Source organism: Fukomys damarensis, unplaced genomic scaffold, assembly GCF_012274545.1.
Source record: "Fukomys damarensis isolate Sample0158 unplaced genomic scaffold, DMR_v1.0_HiC HiC_scaffold_21, whole genome shotgun sequence".
NCBI classification, from domain to species: domain Eukaryota; kingdom Metazoa; phylum Chordata; class Mammalia; order Rodentia; family Bathyergidae; genus Fukomys; species Fukomys damarensis.
In genome coordinates this window covers 8,188,144-8,216,071 of record NW_022900933.1, presented here as the reverse complement: position 1 = coordinate 8,216,071, position 27,928 = coordinate 8,188,144, and the positions used below count along the sequence as shown (strand labels likewise).

Genomic DNA, 27,928 nt, shown 5'->3' with positions numbered 1-27,928 from the left:
GCATTCTGGAATTCCTTAACAATCTATTATTGAACATTTAACAAAATGACTTGGAATATAACTTGAACAACTTTTTTTTAGACAGGATCTCACTACATAATTGAGGGTGGCCTTGAAGTCACTACGTAGCCCACCTCAAACTTGCAGTGATCGTCCTGCCTCAGCCTCACAAATACTGGGATTACAGGTGTGTGCCACCACACTTACCTTGACTGACTTGTAAAGCTTAATAATAACGATAAATTTAGCTCTGCTTAAAGTAGTTATGTCAAAGCAGTTTACTTCAATACAAGGGCTTGACTACAGACATGGACTGTACCAGATTACTTAGGGCATGATGTTTGAGACAGGCTTTTCATGGCTAAGTCCAGTGGGTCCTGAATTCTCACGCTGTTTCTCTCTCTCAGGGAAGGATTTCTGCCAGACACTTTTCACATTTTCTTCTGGTTCAATGGGGAGGAGAGTATGGGGGTTGAACAGATATCTCGGCTCCCCCAAGATGCCAACCCTGTGGAAAGAATTATAGTGCAGCTCAAGCGTAAGGCCAGTAAGTGGGGTGCATGGTTGTGGGTGTGATTATGATTGTGGTTGTCTCTGTGTCTGTGTGTGACTGTATACAGCGAGGGCTGACACAGAGACACACACTCTTTTTTAAAAAAAAGGACCAGGGATGTGGCTCAGTGCAAAGTCCTGAGTTCGATCCCTGGTACCAAAATTTTTTTTAAGTTTTAAAAATAAAAAATGATCTGTCCCAAGAGAGAGACCCTGTCTCCAAATAAAAAAAAAAAAAAAAAAAAAAAAAAAAAATGTATAAAGCTGCCCTGTTCCTGTGAAGTACCACTTAGATATAGGTCCAAAACTCAGTCCCCAGTAATATTTTGTACTGGCCCTTCCCAAATTTTCCAAAGATGATTCTTACAGTAGAAAAACCTTAGCCTTAAAGAATCTGTCACTCACTATTCCAGGCTGGAACTCTGGAGTCTGGCATAACTTTGAAGCTTTCTGCCCTGGTCTAGATGGGCAGACGCAGAGACACGGCTGACAGGAAACAGGCGGAGAGGAGTGGGGTGGCAAGAAGAGAGGGCCGTGCTCATCCCTCTGTCACAGGCACAGTGCCCGGGCCTCTACTCTTGGGCCAACCTAGGCAGTGACACCAGGGCCTTCCTGTCTCTCTCCCTGGGCCACTTACACTGGCATGGGCACAGAGTCCAGGCTTGCCACGTGCTTCTCCACATAGGCTGAATGACTCGTGCTTCCTTGACACTTTTTCTCCACAATATTCTGAGCTTTTTCCCTGAGAGAGGGCAGCAGAGTAGACATGACGGGAGAGCGCATGTTAATGGCTTTTTTAATTGCTGGGCGTTTTGCCATCATTCTCCTGTGGGAGAAAGAAGGTGACATTTAAGTCATATTATCCCTTCCAAGCAACATCCTAGAATTAGGAAGATCAAAAGATCATACCTGAGCCAGGCATAGTGCTGAACACCTGTAATCTCAGTCACTCAGGAGGCTGAGGCAAGAGGATTGCAAGTTTGAGACCAGCCTGGGTGACTTAGGAAGCTTTGTCTTAAAAACAAAGCCATACCTGAATTGTACCAACGTCATACATTCCCTCTCCCCTCCTGATTCTTCATCTTCATGCTTCCTTAGAGGGATGTTGAACATATTGGTGCGGAAGAGCCTTCCTATTTCTTCCTCAATCTCTGTCAAGTGTCGACGTCGGAAAACAATCCAAGCAACATACGTACAGAACGTGAAAAAGGACTACAACAAAACAGAGAGAAGGATCGCCACACCTGGTAATGGTATGACAATTCCTACCTGTCTACATAACACTGCTAAACAGACACAAACCGAGATGACCCAATTTCTCAGCAGCTCTGGATAGCTGTGTAAAATTACACACGTACTCACTTCTGCCGGAGGACAGTCAGGACAAAATTCTAATTAAAATTCTCCAGTTTGTCAGCATCCCTTTTCGCAAAGATATTCACTGAAAATACATGCCTAACAAATGGCTGCTGTTTGTTGCTCTACATTATGTTTCATACGAAAGCAAAGTCTCCAAAACATAAGTGACTCACCTCAAAGAATTTCCAGTCTTTTTGTGTGTCTGACATTTTATCCCTGTAACATAAGAAGGCATAATTATAAGTTGAGAGGGAAGCCCAGGATTTTGTGATCTAGGTCTCCCCAAAAAGGTAATATTATGACCTGCGGCCTCAAGAGTATTCAGCAGCATATATTTTAGCAAAGGTCATTGATAAGAGTTCTTCAACTTTCTAGGTGACCCAGAGGAAAACTCCTAGTGTCTGGTCAAAAGTTAATTCAAGGTAGATTCAGGGTAAGCCAGCCAGTGGGGAATGTATTCTTCCAAATGTCCATGGAGATATGTGTGAGTTGGAGAGGTAAGGACAGTGGTCAGGTGGTAACAGGTAATATGAGATATTAAGTAGGTTTAGGTGTGTAGAATTAAAGGGAGATAAAGAATAGAAACTTTAAACAATAGCTATGGCGATCAGGTGCAAAAAAAAAAACAGATGCAAAATCGACAGGTCCACATCATACAACCAACAGACCAAGGAGAGTACTGTGTTCCTTCTTCTAACTTACTCAGGCAGTCTCATGCCTTAATTCTTTTTTTTGGGGGGGTGGTTGAGACAGGGTCTCACTATGTAGTTGAGACTGACCTGGAACTCACTGTGTAGCCCAGGCTGGTCTCGAACTCACAGCAATCCTCCTGCCTTAGCCTCCCGAGTGCTGGGATTACAGGCGTGCACCACCACGGCCGGCTTCGTGCCTTAATTCTGCCACAATACAAATTCAAGGTCAAGGACACTTAGTAAACTTGGCCTCACTTCCCAAGTTGGTCACCCTGTTCTGATTCGGAATCCAGCCTTAGGAGAGCAGGTCTGGCCTGGGGAGGCCTTGAGAGCTGACCAAGGGGACAACAGACCTGCAGCCACTTGGTCAGGCATAGCCTTGAAGGCCACAGCCAATGCAGCCCACTGGCGACCTTGGTTTTGCTCCTGCTTTTGCTTGGGTCTTCCCTGGAGTAACGGTGACTTATAGCACTGGCCCTGGTACCAGGCTCTTCAGAACTTTCCTGCACACCCAAGTTCAGCAAAACATGGACCCAAACTATCACAGGGGAGGGTCCTTCCATTCGGGGCTGAGGCTAAAGAGGCAGTTAGCTTTTCCTGGGGCCTGTCCCTCCCTCCTGCACAGTCTTCTTTATACCCTGGTTTCCTCTTGTGCGAATCTTCAACAAAGAGCCAAGGTGACAGTAACCACATTAAGTAGTTTAACCGGGCTATGCCGTCCCAGATACCACACCGAGCTTTTTACATCGGTTGCCGGGCTTGGTCCCCATAATATCCCAATGGGGTAGGCAGCACTGTTCTTCCCACTTCCGGAAGTGGAGACCGAGTCCATGGACGCATTTAGTTAGGGACAGGTCGTGTCCTACACCTCAGGCCTGTAAAATCCACACGTATATTGTCAGAGCCAGAATAGCAGGGGAAATGGCTTTTTCTTTAGAATAGTTTGCAGATAGAAATACTAAACAACAGAGTCCAGCAGAAATGTTTTCAAGGCCAATATCAATGTTTTTTCAGGGCCATCTGAGGCCTCCACCTGAGAGATTTCTGCCTTCTGTGTCTAGAGTCCATTCAGACCTGCCAAGCTGCGACAAAGCCAGACAGTGCTTTTGGCACAGCCAGTCAGGTTGTGCTTTGGGAGAGCTTAGATCACAACCCAACCAGCACCATGATAGCAAGGTCTAGGAGTGCGAAAGTGAGTGCCCAAGACAGACACACTTCCTCTCCTTTCTTGGCTTTCATATTTTTAGATCAAAAGACAAGGTAAGATGAACATCCTCCTTTTCAAGTTGCCATTAACACTAAAATGGTTTCTCTCTGAATGCACGAAGGAAATGGATGCAGCCCACATCCTGGAAATTAAATATACAATGTTATGGGCTTTCTTCTTATCTTTCTGATTGAGCCCAGGAGACGGTGGTACAGAATGAGGACATTTGGGGACCTCACAGTTAATCTCTGCACATTCATCTCCTGCTGGTCAACTTTGAGCCATTTCTCTTTGAATTTTATGATTATTACATTAAGTACATAAAACTGATTGATTATAAATTTGGAATCTGTTGATTACCAATAACAAAATTTAAGCCCCCAAATCCTCTACAAAACAAAACAAAGTTAACAATGGCACAATCCAGCAGAAACAGAATGCAAGCCATAAATGTTAACTATAAATTTTCTGGTAACCATGGTAAAAAGACATAGGTAAAGTTTAATTTTTTAAAATTTGTTTTTTTGTTTGTTTTTTGAGGCAGGGTCTCACTATGTAGTTGAGACTGACCTGGAACTCACTATGTAGCCCAGGCTGGTCTCAAACTCACAGCGATCCTCCGGCCTCAGCCTCCCCAGTGCTGGGATTACAGGTGTGAGCCACTACGCCTGGCTTAATTTTAGTAATATATTCATTTTATCAAAGCTCCCCAAATAGCATTTTAATATATACTCAAAAGCCTAGATTAATGAGACATTTTATTAACTTTTAAGCTTTTTTATACAGTACAGATTTCACATGTATAGCACGTTTCAATACGGAGTAGCTACATTTCAACATAGCCACATGTGGCAAGCGGCTGCCACAAAGACACAAGCCAGAGACAGAGGGAGAGGCAAACTGGCGGTGTCCAGAGACTTTTTTTGGTACTCTGTCATGATTTTTTCTTGCTGCCTTAGCTTCTTAGCTCCAAATCAAAACTAGGAAAGTATGTTTTTAGTAATCACTCTAAAAAGGTACAAATCCTAAGCCACAGGCCTGGACTTCGGAGAAGAAAAAGTTGTGTGCCTTTTTCCAATGATGACTGTAAGTGTACTGTACACCTAAAATGTACCAATAAAAGCAATGAGGAAAAAACAAAAGTTGTGTGCCTGTGGGTGGAACAAGTGCCAGTCTTCCGTTCCCGTGACAAAGGGGAAGTGGACCTCGGCTCACTGCATAGCAGGGTCCAGCCTGGACCACTGAGCCTGTCCCTCTGGGGCTGTGACCAGGCAGCCCCCCGTAGCTGGAAAGCATAGGGTATCAGGGAGAGGCTGGGATCCCACGGTCTCCTCCAAAGCACGGCCCCCAGCGACTGCAGAGCCTCTCGCGGGGTACTGCCATTCAGGTTTTGCGCCCTTCACTAGCACCACTCGGCAACCAAGGGGTCTCTGGGGGACAGCAGGATCCAAACTACAGCATCGGGGTGAGATGAAGTTCGGGGCCTGCCCTGGGCAAGAGAAGTTGCTTCAAAGAGATATGTCGGGGAGGGGAAGTGTCCTGTGTGTGACTGGGGGTGGGGTGCAGGAGTAGGGCTTGTGGGTGATTTAGGTAAGAGGACAGCTTGGGCCCAGGAGCTTGAGACCCGCCAGGGCAATGCAGTGACCCTTCATTGATAAAAGAATGACTTACGTACCTGAGCTTCAAAGAGATGCCCACGCTTCCCATGCCACTCCCACCACCAGCCTCCTCGGTCACCTATCAAGTGACAACTGCACTGAGAGCAAACGAAGGTGTAAATCCTAGGGTAGAGAGGCAGAGCCAGAATCGGCCAGAGTGAAAGAGCAGATCTGACTCCATGACCACAGAAAAAGTTTCCACAGGTACCCGAGAACACACAGAGAAACTTCACTAAATGCATTCATCAAGTTTTGCTTGTGGTACTGCGTATCGAACCTGGGGCAAGCTGGGAAAGCTCTCTCTCCCTCAGTTGCCCAGGCCAGCCTCAAACTTGCAATCCTCCTGCCTCAGCCACCTGCGTAGCTGGGATTACAGGCATAGGACACCACACCCAGCTACATTTATCAAAAATTTGTGAAAGCTTTTGGGATATCAGGGTTCTACAAATGTGTTTAGAGTAAGAAGTCATGCCCTCCTGCTTCTCAAGAGCTACGGAAGCTCTGAATTGGCAGCACCTCAATTACTAGTTCTACTGAAATCTTCAACTTACCCAGAGGTAAATAACACAAGGTAGTCTGCTCTACTATTAACTATGAATATATTAGAGAGAAGAAAATTCATACGAAAACACTAGCTTACTCATACCGGGAAGAGGTCAAATTATGATGTTATAAATCAGATCATCATTTATAACTTAGAAAAATATTGTCCTCATCTTCTACATAAAAACTACCAAAAGAGCACTTGAGACACCTGAATCAAAGACATAGTCAACACCCATTGCCAATTAGCAAGTTTTACTGGCAAAAACATGCTAGGATCTGTTTCCCTTGGTGTCGCTGATCGGCCCTTTGGCCTGCATGGAATTTGGTAGGATGAATGGTGAGCAAAGCTCAAAGCTCCTGCATCTCCAAATCACTGTCCGGCAGGCAGAAAGCTGACGACACCACAGACCGCAGAAAGGAGATCAGTACCTCTTGGAAATGAGCTGTGCATACTAGACGCATCTGCCTGATTTCAAACCTCCCAGGTCCCTTTCAAAGTCTGTATTAAAGTGGCATTGTAAGAAGGACAACTCCTGGAGCAGAGGATCTGTGCCCCAAAGGAGTTGATAAAATCTCTCATCATGGTATGTTGGTAGGCAGCTTTTTAATATTGGCTTCTAACGTATATGTCCTTTCAAATAGTAAACATTAAGTATGGAAAATACAACAATTATTTTAAAAATAAAGCAGATTTTCTTCTTATTATTAGGAGAAGGGTGTTGTTCTTTTTGCAGTGCTGAGGATTGAACCCAGTAAGTGAGCATCCCAAACCACTATACTCTGCCCCCAGCCCAAGATCAGGAATTTTTTTTCTTTTTAATCTTAAATTCTAGTTTTCTCAACTTAAAATGACTTTTTTTTTTGCCAAGTACTGGGGGTGGGCATTCCACCCAAATACATCCCCAGGCACCCTCCGTGTTCTTAACTTTTTGTTTTTTTGGTACCAGGCATTGAACTTGGGTCCTTGTGCTTGCAAGGCAGGCTCCAGAACCACTGAGCTAAATCCGCAGCTCCACCCTCCCTCCCTCCGTTTTTAAAAATATCTTTACTTCCCAGGCTAGCTTCAAATCTGCCATTCTCTTGCCTCAGCCTCCCAAATAGCTAGGGAAATGTAAAGCTGATTATAATGGTACCACATTTTTTTCCTGAGAAAACCCCATTTCATCCAAATACTGAAGGACTAGGAATATAGCTCAGTGGCACTACACCTGCCTTGCAAGTGCAAGGTCCTGAGTTCGATCTCCGCTACCACAAAAAAAAAAAAAAAAAGATGGAGGACTAAATATTGGAAACTGTGTTAAGCTGAACCTCCACTAACTGCTTGGTGAGGGGGACCCACAATGACCTCCTGGATTTGGATCACAGAAAAGCTCTTGTCAATCCCCAATTTTAAATATTTTCTAAATAAAGAGTATTGAAGCTGAGCATCAAGGGTATTTTTCTTCATTATCATGACTTTTGAAATCAGCAACAGGGCCTAGGGGCAGTTAGCCTCTCTTGTCTGTCCTTTGTGTAATATGTCAGGACCCGTGTGTGGGCAAACTAGTATGTGTATAGACCTCTGCAGCAAAAATTATTTTTACTTCATATGATGTAGTCTGATTTTTAAAATTCTATTCTATTCTCTTTATGACTTACTAAATTGATTTCAAGATCTATTAAGGTATGTTGTGGCTTGTAGTTTGGAAACAACTGATTAAAGAGCATTTCTGTAAGGGGAGCAGGCTCAGAAAGATACGAATTAAGACTATCTACACTTTTAAAAGAGACAAAAGGAAATAGCGACTGCAAAACTTAACACCACTAGCGGGCCGGGGATTTGGCTCAGTGGTTCTGCTGCCGGCCTCGCAAGTGCAAAGGGCCCAAGTTCAAATCCCTGGTACCAAAAATAAATAAGTAAAATAAAACCACTAGAACTTGGAAGTAGCCACATCCTCTGAGAAGTAGACAACAGACACCAAGACAGGAGATGTGTAAAGATTTATCAGAAAAAACAACTGGGGGGCCGGGCATTTAGCTCAGCGGTTCAGTGGCCTGCCTCACACTCGCAAGGATCTGAGTTCAATCCCTGGTACCAAAAAAAAAAAAAAAAAGAAAAAAGAAAAAACAACTGGGACAGGAAATGAGGAGGGAGGTGGGGAAGACAAGAGGGGCTGTCACACTGGGCTACAGATCTGACCCCAGTGAGAGAGCAGAGGCGGGGACTGGGTAGGCTTTGTGGTCATTTCAGCTGCAGCTGGGCTGCATTCAGAGGGTGCATGAGTTCAGCTTGGCGTGACCACCGCCGTCTTTACTTGTAACCCCCAGAACTGCTCCACAATAGTCTTAGTTGGTTTTTATCACCTAGTTCCCTAGCAATTTATAATAGAGAAAAACTGTAAGAGTGGATAGAGCTCTACAACCAGACCCTGATGCCAGGAATGTGCCTGGCTCTGATATTATCTTAAGACAAGCCAGGTACCTTCTAGCCCTGATGAAATCAGTGTTGTCTTAACCCATAAATATGTCCCTTTTCTGTCCCAAACTGTGGGGCTCCATCTGGTCTTGCTGTCACCCAGTGCCATACTTTCATAAGTTCCCCAATAAAATGTATTTGGCATAATCTTACTTCTGTCAGTCTCTTTAGTCTCACAGGGTTTTTGGATCAGTCCCCGTGCACCAGGACTGAGTTATTCCAGAACAAGGACATTTTCAAATCATGGTGCATGTGCGCACGCACACACACACACACACACACACACACACACACAGTGAGACAGAGAAGGTGCACACCTAGGAAGGGGATCAAGTACACCCACCACTATGGAAATGGGGATACAGAAGAAAATGCCTGTACTGCTCAGGCATAATCACAACACACAAAAACGAGCCTGAACTGAAAATTCACTGATAAATATCAAGTCCTACTTCAGAGAAATTTCATGCACATATTTGTCTTTAAACTTCATAGGTTAATACAGGTCTTTTGAAATAGCTCATCAGAAAGAGAACGCACAAGACCTTGGAGCTACTTGGAGAAAATCTACTGCAACTAAAGAATGGAATAACTACATACAGTCTCTGTCCAACCTGACTTTTCTGTCTGTAGGAAGGGAAAGCTTCAGAAAAACTCAAAAAAGAAAACAAGACACTGACGTGCAGATAAAGTAAAACATTTAGTAAGTGTTGGGTAATGACAAAATATAAAGTAAAACAAATTGGAAAGAAGGTGAGAGCAACCGAGTATGAATATAGACTTTCATTGAGAATTTTAGATTGCAAAACTGTAACTAAAAAACTGGAGGACAAATCACAGAGCTGAAAAAGAGATTGGGGAGGGCCAGGGATTTAGCTCAGTGTTTCTGCCACCTGCTGCGCAAGGACCCCAGTTCGATCCCCGGTACCAAAAAGAGATTGGGGAAATAGTAAAGCTCATATTCTATATCTTCACAAGATCCAACATTAACTTGTTAAATAATTCAAGATTTTTTTTAAAATCACCCAAACTCCCTTCACCCTAAGGATTTGTTGTTCCACTCATTTCCTTGTCCATGGTGACATCTGCTCTTGAACAAGACCCCTAAGATTGACACATTACACATTTTATTTATTATGTACTTATGTATTTTTGGTACTGGGGATCAAACTTGGGTCCTTGCGCTTGTGAGGCAGGTGGTGGAACCACTGAGCTAAGTCCCAGGCCCTACACATTATATTTAGATGTGCTACTCTTTGATCCTGGAATTCTACCAAGAAATTTGTCTTGAGGACAAACTAGAAATATATCTCACACAGGCAAGATTGCCAAATACAGTGTTTCTGAAGGTAACAGGCGTGCACTCTTGCCCTCAGCAGTTAAGGCACCCTCTTTCTCTCAGCCTGGCTCACTGCTTCTGTTCCTTGGTTGAGTGCCCCTCGGGCACAGCCCTGTCTCTCCTGCCAAGGTCGGAGTCTCTCTATACCGCCACATGGTGGTCAGCAGGTTCTAGTTCCCTTGCCTAACGGCTCCTCCACTAAACCGTATACTCCCTGCCCTCTATGTTTTCTCTACTGTAACCTTCATACCTCAACTGCTGCAGTGGTGGCATTCATCAGTGTTGAATAAAATCCGAGCACAATGTAAACTGTATAGTTCTATGTTTACAACAGAAAGGCTGATCAATAAAATTTTAAAGGAATTCTCCCAATTGGGTTAAGGTATCTAAAAAATTCAATATCTAATAAACAATAAAAGAAGAAAAAAACCACTAACACCTATGACTGGAACGTTGGATACTGGTAAAGAAAAAAATATCTTAGATTCATAGCGCATCCTTTATACAGTCTAGGAATAAGTATACTCATTGTATAAATATAAGTGTAAGTATACTCATTGACAAAACTTGAAAACTTCGAAAATATGGAGGATGTAGAGAGAGAAATCATGTAGGGAGTTCTTTTCTTATTGAGTTTTTAAAAAAACTTGTGCAGCTGGGTGTGGTGGCACACACAGCTATAATCCCAGCCCTGAGAAAGTCTGGGGCAAAGGGGTCGCAAATCCAGTCAGGGCAACTCACAAAGCTTTGCATTCTCTCTGATCCAAAACTTCCTGTGATGAGACTCCTCTTTAAATTTTAATTACAGCAGTGTAGACATTGTCATCTTCAGATGAAAATAACCTTCCCAGAGTCATCTCGTAACCTGCCCAGGGCGGCTCATCCTCACAGCTGTGCTGGCCTCCGGTGGGTGAGGGGAGCAGCCCCACCCCCATCGCTGGGCTTGGCTGCAGGCTGCTGAGCAGTCCCGGTCGTCATCCGGAACGTATCCCATGCCGGACACATCCCTTTCCGGGGCGAGCAAGACTCCTCTGAGAGACCAAGACATTTATCCCAAGCAGGGGAGAGCTCTGCAATTATCAGCGGAGAACGCCCTCCGTACTCACGTCCCCTCTTACAGGAGCCTTACTTGCGCCAAGGGAACACTCTCTCAGGGTCACGGGAGGCAGCTGGAAAGGGCAGGGATGTGAGGACAAGGCACTGGTGCGCTTACTTTCCGCAGCACATGTGATGCTTGTCCGGCATGCCCAGGCCCAGCACGAGGACACAATACTTCTTGGCCAAGTATTTCTGGGCTGCTTCTAACTTGCTCAAAACCAGCTCCATCTCCTTTTTCTCTGCGACATCCCTGGGAGAAAGAAGACAATGTAGATTAATTTGAGCAGATTCTTTTATTAACTAGCAAAAAGTCAGAATCATAAACTATTTTGGAATAAATACTAGAGAGTCGTCAGATTTTCCCTTTCTCATCTAATTTGTTTTATAAGAGGTGTGGCACAGGGGAACCCTCCAAGTCCCTGATTAATCATGGGAATCGGCATCTCAAGTCTATGGCGAATTTTCCCTTGTCGGTAATTCTTTGATCTCTATGCTAACTGCACATCCTCAGTTTTATATGAGACTCCTCCTAACGTCCACAGAGTAGCCCGGCTAACGAAGTTACCACACTGGTTGTGCAGGCAGCTGCCAGCTCACTTCCCGCTGGCTCCCTAATGCGTTTGTACAGACTGCTTTCCAGGCTCCCCAGATTCCCAGTTCCTGCTGCACTGGGGCCCCTGATGCCTGGGCTCCCTTCCCAGTTCAGCTGTGTCAGCTAAGGAGCCATCTGCGGACCGCTGCTTGGGAACTCAGAGGAATCAGTGAGAACAGCAGGGCTGGGTGGGGATTTATTAGCTCAATGGCGCTGCTCCTGCCTCCCTGGGGGTGGGGGTGGGGGGTGGCTCCCTATGAAGATACAGCCCTGGTGCTAACTGAATTGCAAATGAGCTTTTAAAAGACAGTCTATCCTTAGGTGACAGCATGTCTGAGGGCTAATTTTAAGTTCTGCAGTACAGCATAGGAGGAAACAATGTTGCTGCCAGCACCTTCCCGGGCAGCCTACTGAAGAGTGAAGCATCGCCAAACGCCAGATGAACTGCTCTCTGAACAGGGACACACACACCGCTGTCCCTCCTGAGGTCAACCACGACACTCAGTACACAAAGGTACGCGGTGAGGGGAGAGCATGAGTGTAAGGGTAACGTGAATGTTTCAAAGCACAAAACAGTACGACGTGTGATGAAAGGCTTGCAAATCAGTAGAAAGAAATGTTTCTGGAATAAAGTGGACTGCAACCTTAAGTACCCAAAAGCCCAAACCCCACATGCCCCTCCCATGAACCCCAGTGGCCTTGTCCCTGGGCCTGGCTCCCACCTCCTTCAGCTCCTCGCCTTCCCCATCACCCTTTACTACAGCTGCCCGTAGCTCATACTCCTCTTTAGCTGCAGAAAATAAGCAAGGAATGCCTTGAAACTTTGGCTAATGGTTCTCAACTTCCGGCTGATGTATGAATCACTGAACAGTTGCCTGGGGTGTGTGCTACAAGTACAGATCCCCAGGGTCACCCCCTCTTCAGTGTTCTAGACAGAGCCCAGAAAACAAAACAATTGCTCTCCGGTGACTCTGAGGCAGGAGGTCCCTGGGCCACATTTGGAAATAGACACAAAGAATCAATGCAATATGTTGAAGCGAGAAAAAAGGAAAAAGTGATGGAAAGGGAGGGCGACAGAAGGTAACCTAGACACAAAATTCCAGGTGGCCTCGAGTGGCCCACATTGAGAAGGTGTCTGAAAACCGCTACCGCCTGCTGAACTGCTGTCTGTTCACCCTTCTTTGTGTAACACGGCCTGCACACACTCATTGACTAGCTGCTGGTTAGTGGCTCACCGGGACTGACAAGCAAGCCCATGCCTTAAAAATGCAAATGAGCATACTGACAAAATGTTGTTAACACCGATGTTGATAACATAAAAGTGGCATAATCCTGTGAAAAAATATTTGAAAAGAATTTAAAGGTAGAAAGGATCTGTGCTCGCTTCGGCAGCACATATACTAAAAGTAGAAATGATCCTAAATTTTGACCCCATAGTCTTCCTCACCTAGAAATTTTTAAAAATCATTCACATTGGAAGGGAAGGTTACTCTCTTCATGAAGATATTCAACATGATTACTGTTTATCTAGCAGAAAAACTGGAAACTGCCAAGATATCTAAATAAAAGGGAGACAAGGAAGAGGCACACAGTCAAGAACTGTCTAAAGACCTGACATTTATTGTCATCATCTATGAGTGAGTCCCTGTGGGACTGAACACAGCACCAAGATCTGCGCCCTGTGCCCTATAATATCCTGCCTGTGAAGAAATAAGTCAATCCATCCACTCGGGCCACCGTGAAAAGTTATCACCATAAAGACTGTAATAACTTGAAAAATGCTTATGGCATAACAGTACCTTGTTCTGAGGTTATAAATCCTAATTCCGAAGAGATCAACTTTGAAAAAGGGAACCTCGTTGACTGGCAGTGGGCGCTGGGCGTGTTGCAGAGTAATTTGTGTACAGGCTTCAGAGTCAGCCCTAGGGTCTAATCTACACTCTACCGCGTCAGGGAGGTAACTGCCAACAAGCCGTTTCACCTTTTTGAGCCCAAACTCCTTCATCTTGAGGTGGGGAGACGGCTTCTTCTCCTGGAATTCGGATTTTTACTCATCTAAAGTCATCCAGGCATATCTTTTGCATCACCTCTGTCCTTTTCTGCTGTGCTCTCGAACAAGCTGCAGGCTCTCCTCCCGGGTGCGAGCCCCGGATAAGATGATATGCACTGTCTTGTTTAATTCTGCACGACTCTGTGAATTAGATGCTGCCTTATCCCTGACTAAAACCAGATTATTTTTTCTTCTGTACCGATGCCTGAATGCCATCTATATTTAGTTCTATGTAATAAATAAACTGATCAACTACTGGAAGCTGAGAAATGAAAGGTTATGATTGTTTTTTAGACTCAAATAATAGAATCAATAACTTTAAGGCTTGGGTTGGTTTGGTTTTTGTCATTCTACAATTGATTCCATAGTCTTATACCACTGTGTTCTAGCAAGTTTTTAAAATAAGAAACCTTTTTTTTCTGTTACTTACAAATTAAGATATAAAATAATTCTCCTTTCTAGATTAGTAGTCACCCTCAGGACTAGAAAAAGTCTGATAATATATTACAAGCCAAAGCACAGCAAAGGGCAGTAAGTTTCTTCTGGGGGAAGAGTGAGACTTCTCAGGCCTTTCCCGCCCACAGCTGGCTTCAGCCCTTCAGCTCACTGCCATGGAAACCCTTTCTGCCCCACTGTGAACTCCACCCTGCAAGGACACGACGCACGTAAGGATGGCTTTCAGCAGAAACAGGGTTAGAATTATGCATTTGATTCTTTATAAAACTGCTGTCCAGAAACATTTATCTACCCATAAAATGTTTTGCAGGCTGATTATGAAAGAGAGTTTTGCATTTTGGAAACACTCTGCAGCAGCTGGTTAATGGTTCTACCCAGCATTCCTAACAGCTAAGTCATCGGGTTGGTTTCTGTGTGTACTGGGGAGGGCAGCCTGGGCACTTGGAAAGTTCCACGGCTTGCAAAAGGTCAGCAAGCCTGGGAGGCATTGTTCTGCTCTGGATTCTGAGTGCCCCAGTTCTTGCCTTGGGTGGACTCTGAGCCACCTCAGCCTAAAGTAGTTCCGTCCTTTAGAAACAGCCCAAGAAACCTAAGGATTTTGTTTTTTTTTTTTTTCCTGTGATGTGGAATGTCATTTTGGCCTGATCTGTTATTTTTTAAATTTTTGTAGCTTTTAAGTTAGAGGCATAGAGGCATAAAAACCCTTGAGCCAAAACTCTGTAAGCACAAGCAGCATACAAAAACCTCTGACCACACTGCTCCCTCCATGTGGCTGTTAATACCTGACGTGGCTGTCTGAATCAAGATGTGCTGCGAATGTAAAGCAGACACTAAATTTCAAAGCCTTTTTTTTTTTTTAAAGTAAAACAACTCATTAATAACTTCCTAGTATTGACTACATGTTGCAAAGATAATGGTTTTGAATCACTGGGTTAAATAACTTCAAATTAATTTCATCTGCATCTTTTTTACATTTTTAAGACATGGTTACTAGAAACAGTCAAATTACACATGTGGCTCTAGTTCTGTCTCATTATTAGGCAGTTCTGGTCTATATTAGTTGGGATATTTTGTTTTAGAAATATACATGTATTTTTCAGTGAACTTAAAAACTGGCAAACTTCTCTAATATCCAATGTCTTCATACACTCCAGAGATTTAAAAAAAATCCCATCATTTCTTCAAAGCAGATAAAAGTTAGTGTTAGTAATGGTGGCAATAGAACTAAAGCACATCAAAGAGTCGTACTTACACCATGTAGCTTTTGGGTTTCTTTTCCAGTGAGTTTTTTTCCAAGTAATGAGACAAATAGTACAGTAATGCCATGAGGAAAATGTCAAGATTTTTATTCCTACAGAGAGATTGCAGGGAGGGGAGATACTAATCAGTACTAATCTATTTTAAATAGCAGGTCTGTCATAAAAATATGCACACACCACAGAAGAATACGTAAGCAGAAATATATGTTATCATGCCTATCACACGACTAATTTGCCACTTAAATTTTTCTACCATACTACTGAAGATTTAACAAATCTGATTTTTAAAAATTATATTTGGAAGTCGACACTAAATTCTCATAGCTATGCCTATTAATTAATTTTCTCTTTTAAAAAGGCACACAAATAATACATTTTCATTGTTTAAAAAATGCACAGAAATGCATGAAATAAAAACGACTCTTTTCTCACCCCTTTTGTCACCATCCTATTCCCTAGTGCAGCCACTATTTGAGTTTGGAACGAGTTCTTCCAAAGCATAAATCAATATCACATCCTCCCCTAAATACACACATTGCCTTGCGTATATGCCTTGAAGGGCCTTTTCCTGGAACTGCTGGAATAATGCTGTCCACATGGTTCTTGGCAACTTGCCTTTGTCATTTGTGTGAGTAGCACATACCTCTACAATACTGTGTATAGATTTCCTTCATTCTTGTAAACAGCTGAGTAGAGAATTCTGCATCTTATAAATTATTTAACCAGTCCTCTACTGTTGAATATATAGATCTTTAAAAAATATTCTAGACAGGGGAGAGGGGTATAGCTCAGGGGTAGCGTATGTGCTTAACAAAGAGGAAACCTATAAATAAATAGACAAATAAATTTTTAAAAACAAACGTGAAATTGTACACATGCCTATGAAATTTTATGTTTTGCTCTCCAAAAAGAGTATAGTGATTTATGATGCTAACACATTTGTTTTTATTAGAAGCCACTGTTTTCAAGTGGTTTTTTATTGTTTTTGTTTTTGTTTCTCTGGTGCCAGGGATTGAACTTGGGACCTTGCACTTGCGAGGCAGGCAGCGGAACTGCTGAGCTAAATCCCTGGCCCTAGAAGCCACTGTTTTCTTTCTAAATATTCTTACAAGACTTTTCGGCACCTCCTTCCTAGTCCCAAGTGGATTTTTTTTCTTTTGTGGTAGTAGGAATTGAACCCAGGGCCCTCACACTGAGCTATATCCCCAGCCCTTTCACTTTTTGGATACAGGGTCTTGCTAAAGTTTCTAGGTGCCCAGGCTGGGCTTGAACTTGTCATCCTCCTTCCTCAGCCTCCCAGAGGACTAGAATTATAGGCCTGAGCTTTGCGAGGCTCCCAAATAGAAATTGTTACTCTGGCACGCTTTTCTTTTTAGCTTTTATCACTTATCACATGAAATGACCTCAAAATAAAGGGGGACATAGCCACTGTGTCTCCCAACATTCCATACCTCATAAATGTTGTAAAAGAACAGATCCGCTGCATCTCAGTATCTTGTAGCAAAAACAAAGCAACAACTGAAAGAAGAGATGGACAACTGAAGGAGGGGCAAAACTCTGCCTTAGGTTAACACGTGCAAGGAGAAAAGAGTTACTTACACTTAACGTCATCCAAGGTAACGTGGCCCTGCTGACCTCGTTTCTCTAAGCCCTTTGCTGACTTATCATCTTTTGAAGAAAGCCTTTTATCTGTGAACCTGTTATGGAATATAGGAGTGTTTTTAAAGGCTCGAGTTGTATCTAATCTATCCTTCCATGCACAAAGTATTTACTATAAAATAATGGCAGCCTGAGTATCATGCATGGGCTTCATCTAACGTAATACCCTTTAAAAATGCATTTTGTTACATATTATGTTTATTAGGGCAGGGTAGAAGGCACTCAAATTCCTGATAAAAGATATGAACACACGACTGGGGAATAGTTCAGTAATGGGGTACTAGCCTAGGACGCACAGTGCCCTGGGTTTGGCCTCCAGATCCCATACAAAAAAACAAGACACACATCTTATCCAAAATAGATTGTTTAAATCATCTGTTCTGATATGGATACCATTTTCAGGTTTTAAAAGGATTATGAAAAGTTGGGCCAGGGATTTAGCTCAGCAGTGCAAGAACAAGGTCCTGAGTTCGATCCCCAGGATCTCCCAAAAGCACTGAGCTCGAAAAGCTCTAAAAGGAAAGTAAAAGAATTATGAAAAGTAGAAGAGTTGCTAATGGCCCAGTTTTCACAGGGAGACATTTGGGGCTCTGTGTATCTCCCTCACACGTCTGCGGTAGCATCTCTTTTCCCTTGATAGATATTTTTCCTTGATGGATGTTTCATGGATTGTGGGACTGGCATCTTCTTAGTCTGTAAAGACTTAAGTGGGTCCCCTAAGAGGGGTCACCAGCAGTCCTGGAGGGATAAGAAGTGAAGCCACCTTTCTGAAGCTGGGCCATCCGTGTCAGCAAAGTGCACTGCTTTGCCTCTCTTTCCCTTTTCCTTGAGTTCTACTGTAGGTGCAAAACTGCAATAGAAATGAGATAATTAGGAACTTTGACTTTTTCCAAGGGAAGATGGATCATATTACCACCATAGCTCACACAGTAGTAGGACTGGCATCTATTATTATTATTATTATCATTTATTATATTTTAGACTGGATCTCACTGTGTAGTTCAGGCTGATCTTGAATTCACTATGCAGCCCAGACTGGCCTTGAAGTCCTAAAGACCCTCCTGCCTCAGCTTCACAAGTGCTGGGCTTACAGGTGTGCACCACCACGCCCGGCTAGGACTAGCATGAGTTATGAGCAGAGGCTGACTCTCTTCAGGTATGGCAGTGTTCAATTCATGTATTTACGTATGGAGCCACTATCTAGAGAAAGATTAGACCTTCAGACTGTACATTCACCTCTTCACCTCAGCAGCCTCCAGACCACCACCATAAACAAATATTTCTCTTTTTTTCCAGTTTTTGTTTTTTATTAACACATGCTTACATTACATGATGATCACATTCCTTGTGTGCAGTCGATTACATGAACAAAACACATCTTGGTTCTTTTTTTCATCCCCTTTCCCTGTCCTTTCTGCCGCTGCCTCCTCTTCTCCTCCTCCTCCCATCTCTTGATCGCCTTCCCATTCGAACAAAATCTGACTTCCCACTATCTTTGTTTTGCTCTTTCTTTATATTTTGGGTTTCTCTTATAAGAAAAACTACACGACTGGCTACATACAGACATTTCTATATGAAAGTTTTACAGTAACTTCATAGGAAGCTCATCCATTTGGAAGGATTTTTTGTTTATTGAGTACTTGTCCTGGCACAGATGCCTTTTAAGCAAACCTCATTTGACCCTCACAGCACTCTGTGAGGAATATGTTACTAGTACCACCAATTTCTACATCTGAGAAAACTGAAACTCAGAAATGCATAAGTAACTCGGCCATGACGGGTACCACAGTTCTCCAGCCAGACAGCCCCCAGTGTGGTCAATCCAGGACCACTCTGTGAGCCTGTATGAAGGCCTCGCCTGTCTCTGGGCAGGTTCTGCACTCTTTGCTTGGGGCTTCTTAACAAACTGCAGAAGTACCTTTAGACAGTGGTGAGTCCAACTAATAAGGGACCACAAAAGGCAGCATGTATGGACTCCAGCTCTTGCTATGTATCAGGAATCGCTATGACACTGGACCCAAGACAGACAGAGTGTGATTAGAACTAAAGAAAGTGCAGCTAGGAATATCAGCAGAAGCTAGGGGGAAAGCAGAGAGGCCTTTCAAGAGCAGCAGGGCCTCAGAGTGCATTTTCTAGGATAGTTGTGGTATCTGCCAAATACACTGCCTCAGCAGCCCACTGTGGGTTAGGATTTATTTTTCTGCCTGAAACAATGCTATATTGATAACCCAACCAGAAACTTAAAATTTAACCTCTGTCCAAAGTAACGTGTCCCTCTGTTAAGCTTACATGTAGATGTAGTAATGAGAGCATCTTCCTCACAACTTCACTCATTCTCTAAAGATGGATATCAGTGACTTAGACCCTTACTGCCTCCTTATCAAATATCAGTTACAGAATATGAAGCAAATGTAACCAATATGATGAACACATAAAAATAAAAACAAAGTGATAACTCCCAATAGTGGTCCACACTGGTGGCCACTGGGGATAGAATTGGGTTGGAATCACTTTTTACTTTGTATGTTTACGTACTTTTCCAGATATATGTACAACTTGATAATGAGAAAAATATAAAACAATGGAAATATAGAATGTAGTAAGTTAGGGGCCAGGGATTTAGCTCAGTGGCACCACGCCTGCCTCTCAAGCACATCATCCTGAGTTTGATCCCTGGTACCAAAAAAAATTTTTTTAAAGAATATAGTAAATTAAAAGGGTATGTATATGCACACACACACACACACACACACACACACACACACAAATATTAAGAGAGAAAGACAGGCGGAGAAGAGGAAGGAGAGAGAGAATCTGAAAGACAAATGTTAACAATTACACTTACTGGGTGAGAATATCAATTTTTCATTTGTTTTTGTTTATTGGTTTGAATTTTTGGTGGTATTGCTGTTTTTGTTTTCGTGCTGGGGATTGAACCCAAGAATGTTCTATCATCCCTGGACCTTCTTTTTTTTTTACTTTGAGACAGGGTCTCCCTGAATTGCCCAGAGTGAACTTGGTGAGTATAGGAGTTTATCAGGGGCACTGGATGACTTGCAGGCTGCAGCCCAGGGAGATCTTCAACTTAAAGTCCTCCTATCTTAGTCTCCTGAGTAGCTGGCATTACAGGTGTGCACCACCAGGCCCAGTTATTGATTTGTTTTGTTTTGTTTTTGGTATCAGAGATCGAACTCAGGTCCTTGCACTTTTGTGGCAGGCAGCGGAACCACTGAGCCAAATCCCCAGCCCCATTTTCTTTTTAAAATTATTTTCATACATTTAGTTCATAATTGTACAAAGTCTGTGTGTTTCTTAGGGCTCTGGCCTTGACCATTTCACTTCCCAGTCTAATTTTGCACTTGCCTGTCTCCTGAGGGCCAAGTTCCTGCTTACTGGCTTCATGACCTGCGCCGTGGGCAGGGACCTCCAAGTCTGTGCGTCTAAAGAAGTAAGCTTGTCATCTTTCACTTCCTCTGCATACAAACACCACATCCCTGTCTCTCCGCTTTCCTGCCAGAGTCCATCTGGGTGCTGGCCACCTCTCCTGGGATTGCTACCCAAATGTCCTTCCGCCTAATCTGAATCTTGTCTTCCTGGCTCCCGCAGGAGGGGCCTTCTAGAGCAGAGATTCAGCCACACACGTGCTGGTAAGGGTTTCTGGAGGGAGGACTGCCATTTTTGCAGCTTCTGCCCTGGCCCCCATCCTCTCAATATCCTCGGATTTTAATGGGAAATCAGTATTTCCCCAAGATCCAAATACTAACTTGCCTAAAATACACAAAGCTTTGCTTTCTTCGACCTTACTTCTACCCTTAACAGGGGACACCGAATCTAAGGTTTGCCATGGTGGATTGCTCGACCTCCAACCGGCTGACCCCATCATTTCCTGTATTCCTTTGTCCGTCCTCCCTAAGGGCCCCAAAATGTAGACTTCACAGTCTGGGGTCTACGGGCTTTTTTATTTTTTCAACTGCATTATAATTCACATGTGGTAAAGCATATAAGTCCCAAGTATACAATTTTTTTGTTTTTTGGTACCGGGGATTGAACTTGGGTCCTTGCACTTGCCAGGCAGGCAGCAGAACCACTGGGCTAAATCCCCAGCTCCTGTTTTGAAATATACAAATAATTACAACCTACAGTTTAAATCATACTACTCCATATGCTCCAAAAGTTGTGGAAATCAAATCAAGCCTTATTGTAAAAACAATTTGGTAATGAGACAAAAGAAACTTCAGCTTCATATGAGTATGAAAAATGTAAAATTATCCGTAAATGTATTAGTCGGTTCATATACGAAATAGTCACTTGGGATGGGTTATAACTAGATTGGCAGTATAAATTAGTTTGGAAAATCCTGCAAATTAACTTAATTTACACAGAAGTTCAGTAAGTAAAAAATATGGTCCAATTTTTATAGCAGAACTGAGATGACCTTTAAATATGTTGAGGATTGAGGGGGAAAACTTGGCACTTAAAATTTATGCCCACATTTTCTCACGCTTTTGCAACAGAGAGCCCCGAGACACAGCCTATCTAGTCCTAAGGACAACTCACTGACCCTTCCTCGCAGAGTGTGGCATTTCAGAAGCCTGTGGACAAAACCTTCTGTGACATATGTGAGGAGAAAAAACAGGCCTGATATTGCTTGGGAAATGACAGGTTAATGAAAAATGCCCAAATAAAGGTATTTGGTGAAATATAAGCTCTTTATTTTTAATCAATGTATATTATTTGAATAAATAATGAGTGAATTTAATTTGCATAAGTATATCATTACTTATAATGTAACTACACATTCCATCTGCTCGGCCACCTCCTCCCTCAGGCTCTGTCCATGTGTTTGCGAGCTGTGTCCCTGTGAACGCACCATGGCGACCTCAAAGAGCACCGGCTCTGTCGCTTTCATTTGGTGCATGGGGCACCGCAACCCCAGCCGCAGTCCTGAGTCTACCTACCTGCACACCCCCTTCTGTTTTGACCAGCATGGAGTTAATCAGGACTCTCAATGCTTCTTACTCATACAACTGTCCAGATCCCTCCTACCACTGGTCTTCTAACTGGTCCTCTGCCTCTGCTCTTCGTCCCCTTGAATCTAGCAGTTTAGCCGAAACTGCGTGCTGGTTAGCTACCTACTCTGTGGAGTTGTGTAGACGGCTCTAGGCACACGAAGACAAGTACCAAACTTCTTGCCAGGGAGGGGCTTACAGTCTGGTTGAGAGAGTCCTCAGGTACGGCAGAAATGTTTGAAGTAAGATTAACCTTGCTTCCGACTGTCAGTTCTGCTACCTACTATCTCTCTGACTTGGTTCAATCTCCTGAGCCTCGGTTCTTTGCAGTAAAACGGGAACATTAATGCTCACTTTCCGTAGCTGTCACATGGAAGTTGTGAAAGCCTGGCACACGGTGAGTGCACAGCAGTGCACAACAGTGCTAATGTATTATTTCAGCTACACATTTTTAGAGGCAGCCTTTATCCAAAGGGAGATTACTAGTTTTTCTAATCCAGCGATTTTACCTTATAAAATTCACCATTTCTTGAGGAGGGGTATTCTGACACAGGAGGCGGTGACTAAGTGTGAACAGAAAGTGATGTCTAGGCTGGGAAATTAGCTCAGTGGTTCGGCTGCCTGCCTCATAAGCAGAAGGTCCTGAGTTCAATCCTCGGCACCAAAAAAAAAAAAAGAAAGTGATGTCTGTGAAAGAATCTTCAGCAAAATGCTTTTCTCCAGGTGGTGGGATTTCACCATATATTTCATTCTTTATACTTTTCTGTGTTGCTTGAATTATTTTTGACCCCCAAAGACATATAATTTTTATAAAAACTTCACAGAAGTATTGTTAAAATTTACCTTCTGAATTCAAGAGTTCTGGTGTCTTCTCTCCAGTACCATATTCCTAATCGTAATCCCCACTGCTGTAAATGAGATGAGGGCTGCAAAAGTGATTAAAATTCAATTTACAATTCGCACAGTGCAATAAGCCTTTAATAATTTCTATTAGCTGCTCTGCTCTTTATTCGATAAGGACATAGAATATTTTTTTCTTTCAACTTGAAGCCAGGATTTTATCCTTTTTTTGTTTTTAGGATGTGGTTTTAGTAGGATGGGAGGGAGAAAATAAGACAGGGCGGGGAAGAAAAAGGAAGGGGAGGAAGGGAGGAAGGGAGGGAGGGAGGGAGGAAGGGAGGAAGGAGTGCGGGTAGCTCAAGTCTTAATAAAGACACCATACTCTGACGCTCAGCGCAGCCTCACCCTGTTATACGCTCACAGAAGCAATTTACTCTCCCACTGCGCCTATCCCGGGGGCGGAGAGGAGCCCCAGCCGGTGCCCCCCAGCTGGGCTGTTTGGTTTGCGACCACCCAGGCAGAGGCGGGATCCGGGGCTTTCAAGGTATCTAAGCCTCTGCCTGAGGAGCCAGAATTCAATTCCGGCCACCTGCTGAATCCACTCGGGAGTTTTGTTTTTGTAGGTGAATAGGCCCGGCGGGGCGGGGCGAGGGGCGCAGCAGGGGACACGGGAGTCTCCCCTCGCGCCCCTGCGGTCCGCAGCCTCCCACCTTGCGCGGGGGTGTGGGCGGGGGCGGCTCGCTGCCTCCCCAGGAATAAAACTCGCATAACTAATTCACGCGGCAATCCGTGATGAGCACTACTACGTTAGTAAGTTGAAATCCAGGTTGAACCTTGGTTGATTGCGGCGGGGGGGGGGCGGGAGGCTGCAGAGAGGAAGCCATGTAGTCTAGTGGAAGAGACCATACACAAGAAAATAAGGCTTTAGGTATCCTTCTGCTGCTTCACTTTGTAGTTGTGGAGCCCAGGACAGCTCTGATCCTGCTTCTGAAAAGACCCCGATTAGGGTTTATGAGAATTTAAAAGGAGGCATGTGTGTAAAGCACTAGCGGGGGGGGGCGGGAGGCTGCAGAGAGGAAGCCATGTAGTCTAGTGGAAGAGACCATACACAAGAAAATAAGGCTTTAGGTATCCTTCTGCTGCTTCACTTTGTAGTTGTGGAGCCCAGGACAGCTCTGATCCTGCTTCTGAAAAGACCCCGATTAGGGTTTATGAGAATTTAAAAGGAGGCATGTGTGTAAAGCACTAGCCTTAGTAGGTACTCAAAATCCATGTTGCTTAAAACAAAACAAAAACGGTGTCAGTGGATAGTTAATATTTTCTCACACTTCAAATCATGTATTTGTAGTTTATTTGTTTGTTTTGTTTTTTGAGACAGGGTCTCACTGAAGTAGTGAGACTGACCTGGAACTCATTGTGTAGCCCAGGCTGGTCTCTAGCTCACAGTGATCCTCCTGCCTCAGCCTCCTGAGTGCTGGGATTACAGGCATGTGCCACCACGCCTGGCTTGTAATTTCTTTTTGCAACCGATGTGACATGCAGGTTCTGGTTGATACTTTTCTCCCTCCAACACCATGTAATCAGTAACAGTAGATGAAGCAACAGGATTGGGCTTGCATCCCATAAGCTTTCAAACTATGGCAATAGGCAGCCACTGCTTTCTCTACCACTACTAGGTCACACACAATCACTGGTCACACCAATTCGTGTGCAGCTCACAGAGTCCATTCTGTAGCTCACACGGGGAGCCCACTTGCACACCGACAGCGCTGGCAGGAGGCAGTAGACAAGGCTTGCTTACAACAAAATGACTTGTTTCGAACTGAGAAATGTCCCAGACACCAAGAGCTTTTTCAGCAAGCTGTGTATGTGACTTGAGGTGGAGAGAACAGAGACAGAAATGAGGTAAAGCTGGAGTAAAGAAAGACCAAGGAAGGCCGGCATGGTGGCACACGCCTGTAATCCCAGCACTCGGGAGGCTGAGGCAGGAGGATCACTGTGAGTTTGAGACCAGCCTGAGCTACATAGTGAGTTCCAGGTAAGTCTCACTACATAGTGAGACCCTGTCTCAAAAAAACAAACAAACAAACAAAAAACAACAACAAAAAAAGAAAGACCAAGGAATGTGTGGGGTGGGGGGGAATCCAGGATTCAGTTATTTTCAGGAAGAGTGTGGTCAGTAAAGAGCTTACACACAGATGTGTGGAGGAGCGCTAACAGAAAAGCAGTGATTTTATACATTCCATGTAGTCCAATCTCAGGTTGTCTAAGGTACAAAACTAAAATAAAAATAAAATAAACTAATAAAAAATATTGAGAACTAAAAAAAGTGATTGAAAACTCAAAATAGTATCTGCCTAAAAGTTACATAAGTTATTTCACATGTGCTGGAAGAATACAGTTAAAAACCTCAGTAACTCTGAGGGACCATCTTACACATCTCTTATCTCCTTACCCTTACAAAAGACTTGGAAAAAAAGATCATTTTTATATCTCTAAATCCTTATTCTAAAATGTGAGTCACTCATTTCCCAGGCTAGATTTTTCATCAATTAGGTTTAAGAAAATCAATTAGGAGTTCACAACTTAAACTGGAAATATTTTTCCCTTTAAAGAAAAAACTTCATGATGTTATAAAATATCTTCTAAGTATCTATTTCTAAGTGTCCTATAAGGGAAAAACATTTTTTTGTCTAAAGAGAACCTCCTCAAGGTCATCTAAATATCTAAGTTGCAAGACATTGATTATAATGTGTATTTATAGTATGAAAATATCATAAAGATACATGTTCATAGTGTCATAATTTTACTTAAAAGTTTTTAAATTTTCCATGAAATAAAATGGCAGTGCCTAATTTGAACATCATTTTTTAGTTCCCTACCTTCAATTTACGACCTAATCTACACTGAAAGTGGTGAAGAAAAGGGGTTTGTTTTTTGAGACAGGGCCTTGCTTCATACATAGTTCAGGCAGGCCCTGAACTGTGTAACCCAGGGTGGCCTTGACCTTGTGGCAATCCTCTGCCTCAGCCTCCAGAGTGCTGGGATTATAGGCCTGTGCCACCATGCCTGGCGAGGGCCTATGATTTTGATTTGTTCTGAGGGAAAGCAATTTCAACATTATGTGTCAACCTATTAAATTTCAAAAATGCATATACACTTTGAAATGTTTCCATCCAAGAATCACATCAAAAATAAACTGGAAGCCAGGCATGGTGGCGCATGCCTGTAATCCTAGAACTCAGGAGGCTGAGAAAGGAGGATCGCTGTGAGTTCAAGGCTGGCCTGAACTGCATATCTAGGACCCTGTCTCAATAAGTAAATAAATAAATCCAGTATGTGCTATCACACCTAGCCTATAATTCTGTAAGTACTTCACATCAATTTACTCATACCTATTTATACAATTCCTATGCAAATGAATATTCTTGGTTCTTTTTTTGTCTTAATCCAAACGTATAGAGTCTGACAAAAATGTATATACATTTCAGCAGATCACTGTACTAATAAATGTCTAGAAGTGAATGGCCACTACTTTGAGCACCTCTTGCTTGTAGAGGCCAAAAGTAACTTGCATTGCCAGGCGTAGTGGCGCACGCCTGTAATCCCAGCACTTGGGAGGCTGAGGCAGGAGGATTGCTATGAGTTCGAGACCAGCCTGGGCTACATAGTGAGCTCCAGATCAGTCTCAACTATACAGTGAGACCCTTTCTCAAAAAAACCACAAAAAAAAAAGTAACTTGCATTAATCTCATGATGTCTCAATAACTTTAGTATTAGAATATTTATAAAGTTTTTCTTTTCCTGATGAATACATTTTTTGGCAGGCTGTATACTCCCTTATAGTCAATTGTCTTGTGACACATGATATAAGGGTTTAAAAAAAAACCCTTCATTTCCAGTGTTCAAAAGCAAGAGGTAATATACCTCACAACTTTTATATAATATAAATTCATTTTAAGTAGGAATGTCTTATAGGCCCCTTTAGCTTGATAGAAATAGATCTTTAGATTTTATGCAGGTTGTTGGCCGAATACATATATGGTTGAACAGATATACACACACACTCACACATAGATAATCTTTTGCTTGTGTCCCTAGTCCCTAACATAAGTTCAGGTGGTGCTAATAATTCCTTTCACTGTACTTTAGCTCTGTCCTGACAGCAAGTACTTTTCCACTGTTGACTAAAGAGCTCCTCTAACATCTTCTAAGGAGTTCCCAGTTCTCAGGTTACCAGTTTCAGTTGACTCTTGGAAATACTGAAAGGCTATTTTGGTGGCTTTCTCCTAGTAATATCAAATCTTGGTTAAAAAAAAAAATTTTTTTTTTTTGGTGCCAGGGACTGAACTCAGGACCTTACACTTGCAAAGCAGGCAGCGGAACCACTGAGCTAAATCCCTGGCCCAAATCTTGGTAAATCTGAGAAGACATAATTAAATAAAAGTGTAATAGCAAGTTTTAAAGAGAGTCTTGCTAAGTTGCCCAGGTGAGGCCCAAACTTATAATTCTCCTGCCTCAGCCTCCCACAGTCATTGTTCCTTTTGTGATTAATGTCTTCCAAAGTAGTCTTAAATGGCCATGGTGGGGCATATCTATAATTCCAGCAATCAGGAGGCTGAGGCAGGAGGGCTGCCACAAATTCAAGGCCAGCCTGGGCTACACAATGAGTTAGATACCAGCCTGAATTACAGAGTGAGACCCTGTCTCATAAAATAATAAAATAGTCATACTAATACCATATTGCACTTACAGAAAGACTTATGTTTTGAAATTAATGCAAGGAATAAACAATTTCAACAAATAAAAGACTCATCAAAGGTTATTATCTTGGTAAAACTCATGTTAAGTCACTGTAGCTGGGGATTTAGCTCAGTGGTTCTGCCGCTTGCTTTGAAAGCATAAGGTCCCAAGTTTGATCCCTGGTACAAAAAACAAAAAAAACAAAACTCTGAAGCTGCACCTACTTCTGAGAATATCCAAGTATTTTGTCAAAAATTTATGTGATGCTGTTTGTACTCAGTGAAACTCTTAAAATGCTCATTGTCAAAAAGTTTCCACTAGGGCCGGGGATTTAGCTCAGTGGTTCCGCGGCCTGCCTTGCAAGCGCAAGGACCCAAACTCAATCCCCAGTACCAGAAAAAAAAAAAAAAAAAA

The 27,928-nt window shown here is 43.1% G+C and overlaps 1 protein-coding gene across 1 annotated transcript; it reads right to left on the bottom strand.

Moving 5' to 3' along the window:
• Nucleotides 1–142: 142 nt before the first annotated feature.
• On the bottom strand, nucleotides 143–23,539 carry Ppp1r36 (protein phosphatase 1 regulatory subunit 36). The gene is given in 12 exon segments (XM_010603045.3): nucleotides 143–422; nucleotides 424–508; nucleotides 1,190–1,378; nucleotides 1,586–1,764; nucleotides 2,085–2,127; nucleotides 11,022–11,156; nucleotides 15,257–15,355; nucleotides 16,715–16,781; nucleotides 16,863–16,960; nucleotides 17,686–17,772; nucleotides 22,775–22,857; nucleotides 23,441–23,539. Coding segments are annotated over 12 exon segments (1,263 nt in total). The 3' UTR covers nucleotides 143–323.
• Nucleotides 23,540–27,928: the final 4,389 nt, after the last annotated feature.